The sequence below is a fragment of the Paramacrobiotus metropolitanus genome, unplaced genomic scaffold, assembly GCF_019649055.1.
Source record: "Paramacrobiotus metropolitanus isolate TYO unplaced genomic scaffold, Prichtersi_v1.0 Parri_scaffold0000089, whole genome shotgun sequence".
In the NCBI taxonomy this organism is placed as follows: domain Eukaryota; kingdom Metazoa; phylum Tardigrada; class Eutardigrada; order Parachela; family Macrobiotidae; genus Paramacrobiotus; species Paramacrobiotus metropolitanus.
In genome coordinates, this window is record NW_026570309.1 from 342,488 (window position 1) to 346,374 (window position 3,887).

The following is a 3,887-nucleotide window of genomic DNA, read 5'->3' on the forward strand; positions in this document are numbered from 1 at the left end:
CAGGACTCACTGTTATAAATGAGCAAACGAACAACAAACGATACATACCTTGTATATCGATATTTACATAGCTTAGGTAGGTACATACATTGTACGGTTCGTTACAAAAGCTAACTGAATTATTATGACTACAAGCAATTGAATTACAGAGGCTATCATGAATTGCCATTTTCATGGAAAGTTTGTAAACAAAAAACAGTGGCACTGTTTTTGCGAAACTTTTTTTCGTTACGTATTTGTCAAAAAATGATAAGACACTGCATGGTCCATGCAGTATCTTATCGTTTTTGGATAAATTTTAACACAGTTGAGGCACTGCATTTTGTATCAAACAGTTCTACGGAATTGCAAGAATATTTAGCGTGCGACGACAATTCCACTTAATCCAGTTGATCTTTACTTTGCGACGCAAGTGCAAGCGATGGATGAGCAAACATGTCGTTAGAGATGCAAATGTAGTTGGCAAGTAAACAGTGGTCGGTTGTGCTGGTCAGCGAAGATGAGAGAGTAGCTGGATGTACACTCACTCTTGATATCCCATCCAAGCGTCACATCATATCCCGATAAACCAGGGACAGGAGAGACGCCGGTAAGCAATCAGGTAGGCCAGCTGCGGCAACACCGCGTCAGATATCACATCGGCCGCTCATGAATAATTTTCTTCCCCTTCCCCCCGGTTAATATCCATTTCGCTGCCGTATGCCGTAGAGCAGGTGGATTGACGCGGGAGTGAATGGGATGGACGCCAGCAAAGATCAGTCAAAGCTCAAAAAGCAGCACACCGCTCCACCGGATCCGGATCAGTTGGTGATGTGGGACGTTGCAGGTTTTCCTGAGTAGAATATGGGACGTACATTGCCTATACCGGTTACGTGTGAGGTGTGCGGGGATCGGAGCTTTGGCCGACACTATGGTATGACCTTTAAAAACTTCTGTTAGTTTCAATTTTATGCATTTAATCAGTTTTGTGTCTGATATAAAATTTAGCGTTATAATCCAGAGACTGTATTTCTCGTGCTGCGTATTTTGTTAAACAATAATTCTAAAAATACTGTTTCTAAATTCTGATTGTGAATTCTAAAACTATTTATTTGGATCAGTTGCTGATGCGCACGGAATTCATTGTCGATAAATTCTGTGTCATTTGATTAGGTGTTTACTGTTGCGATGGATGCAGCTGCTTCTTCAAGCGCAGCATTCGCCGGCGCATTTCGTACAGTTGTATTTGTAAGTATAAGTACAAGAAACTGTTTGTTGGAGATTTTTATTATTGGAAATTTAATTTTGCGCGTATAATAATCTTATATAAGTGTATTTGGCATTTTATGTTACATATATAGAGCAACGCTACATATAAAATAGAGCAGTATAATAACGCCGTACTAATTAAGGAGCATGAGGCCAACTTGCCATTCACTTTGCAACTGTACCATATACCGCAATATACTTAACCGCGCAGCAGTAATTACTTATCGTTAATAACGTACTGATGTATATACAACTTTACAGCTGGCAGTAATAACTGCGTTATCGACAAAGCCAGGAGGAATTGGTGTCCCGCGTGCCGGCTGCAGAAGTGTTTTGACGTTAACATGAATAAAAACGGTAGGTAATGTTTCCTGTATAATTAAATTTATCGTGTTAATCTACCGCAAGGAAATTTAATCGGTTGCCGCGTAGTATGAAACACGTTTCTATAATGTTCTCATTCGTTACCGAACTCTCTAGCTTTTGTCCTGATGATATAGCTGTGCAAGATGAACGAGGTCCGAGAAAAACTTTGGCAAAAACCAAACGACCCGCTCCCTCTGCAGAGACCGAAGACCTTTCCTCTGCTACCACAGCCAGTACTACAGCAACGACGTCACGGATGCTGCCGGGTTATTCAATCACTGATTTGTCGATTAATTCGGATATCCGAATTTCAAGCCCTACACTCAACGGAAGACTGCTGATCCGTCAGGAACACAGCGCATTTGCTGGGGTTATCCCATACAATAAAGGTATTTTGATGAACTCGATGCTTGTTTTTTATATTGGTTATCCTTGTTTTATTACGTAAGAAATTAGTAAGTTGTTGATTACGTAATGCTGTTACGATCGATAAGGTTATTCGCGTCATGAACAAAGTAATTTATTGCTTATAAATAATATAACTCTGCGACCCTCATACATCATACGCTGTTAACCATGATATATTGACAGAAAATAAAGCGCATTTTTCATTTACTGTTTGCTTCGACAATACATGTATATAAAATAACAATAATTAATCTTCTTTTGGGCATTATATCAATAATTATTATATTTATGTGGATGACTGCGTCACTAACATTGAACGTCGTATGATTGCAGAAGACATAACCGCCAGTCGCATTCCCTTGCTGCTCTGCATGCAGCAGTTCCGACTGATGTTGTGGGAGCGTATTCAGCGCACGGAATTTATGCACCTGATTTTGACCAGCGATCAAAAAGCAACCATTGACAAGGTCCTGTCATCGATCTGGCCGGGACTTTTTCTGCTGCATATCTCACACGGACCGTGGATGGAAACTACTTGTTCCGCTTTATGGAACCGGGTAAGATGAAAAAATTATACCTGCAATCACTACTGTAGAATGCGTGGAAGTGTGGAAGCAAACTTCACATTAACTTCAACGGGCATGCCTTACTCGTTTATGGCTTATTTCATAAAGGCCTTTGTACTACGCTTCTCCTCATAATGTTGATCGAACAGTGACATTTTTCAACATTTATGTACAGAGAAGTTCAGGTTTCTTCTCTTCAGGGCGGCAGCGAGAGCAACGCGATGGTCAAACTGCTTATGCGCTGTCGTGACACGCAGTTGGATGCATCGGAATTCGCCGTCCTGGAGAGTCTGATTGTGGTGCAGAGCCTGCAGAACATTCGCCTGAGTCCCTTCTTGATGGAACTACAGGAACGCCTACACGGTTATCTGTGGGCGCACTGCAGTATGACCCAGCCGACGGCACCGACCCTGCGCTTTGCAAAATTCCAGATGCTGACCAATCAACTGCGTCGCATCAAACCCGAACAGGTTCAACAGGAAATCGGCTCCCTGACCTTTACACCCCCGGCACCGCTGTCCTAGTAGCAGTGGCTTTAGTACAGTAGAATAATTTCTCGTATGTTTATGGAATGGTTTTTTTGGCAAGCGCTAGTCAACATGCTAGCCAATCGCAGTAGCTAGAGGGTATCAATGAAAAAGGTCGAGCGTGTAGGTCAGGTTTTTTGAACGGTATACTGGAGAAAACTAGGCAGTAATTTGGCTCTTATTGTTTTCTGCTTTCTGTGGTTGCTGTTCAGATATTCACGCGGACTGAAAATAAGAAATAACGAACTCTAGACAAACAAATGCTTGCAGTTTATATTTCTGTTCGTAACAGCTTTATTACGCTTAATATATAAACAACTTATATCAAGAATTTATATCGACATATTACATCAAAAATTATCAACAACATGAACACACGTAAGCTGTCAGATACAGTTGTTATTATTATACGAAGGCTGTATAATATAATTGAATAATATCTATGCGTGCTACCGAACGAAAAAGGGCATAGCTTGTCTTGGGGACATCAGTTTACTCTTAACGGATCACTGACGTTGAACGTAACAAATCGAAAACTTAAAATAAAATTTAAAAAATTTATTCCCGTATGTGGTGGCCGAAGTGTCCTTGTAATTTATCATTACGTACTTGTATGTACTTGTGCATGTATCTGAATATGCATTATACAGATTGCACTGAGTATGTACACTGAATATCTATATTGTACAATGAATATCTATATAATACGTGCACTGCCAAATGCACGGCGTTGTGCATTTTACTTGTATTATTATCAAGTGTACACCGATTT

At 40.5% G+C, this 3,887-nt stretch overlaps 1 protein-coding gene across 1 annotated transcript; it reads left to right on the forward strand.

Annotated features, from left to right (window-relative positions):
• The first annotated feature begins 812 nt into the window (after nucleotides 1-812).
• Nucleotides 813-3,332, forward strand: LOC129596447 (nuclear receptor subfamily 2 group E member 1-like). The gene is made up of 6 exons (XM_055493724.1): nucleotides 813-913; nucleotides 1,153-1,227; nucleotides 1,510-1,605; nucleotides 1,749-2,003; nucleotides 2,356-2,579; nucleotides 2,789-3,332. The coding sequence occupies exons 1-6, from the start codon at nucleotides 844-846 to the stop codon at nucleotides 3,110-3,112; spliced, it is 1,044 nt and encodes a 347-aa protein (XP_055349699.1). The 5' UTR covers nucleotides 813-843; the 3' UTR covers nucleotides 3,113-3,332.
• The last annotated feature ends 555 nt before the right edge of the window (nucleotides 3,333-3,887 follow it).

Excerpts from the sequence above, each read along its gene's own strand:
- LOC129596447 (XM_055493724.1), top strand. The coding sequence starts at position 844 with ATGGGACGTACATTGCCTATACCGGTTACGTGTGAGGTGTGCGGGGAT. Across the intron at positions 1,606-1,748 it reads CGTTAACATGAATAAAAACG|CTGTGCAAGATGAACGAGGT; the intron begins GTAGGTAATGTT and ends CTGATGATATAG. Across the intron at positions 2,580-2,788 it reads GTTCCGCTTTATGGAACCGG|GGCGGCAGCGAGAGCAACGC; the intron begins GTAAGATGAAAA and ends TCTTCTCTTCAG.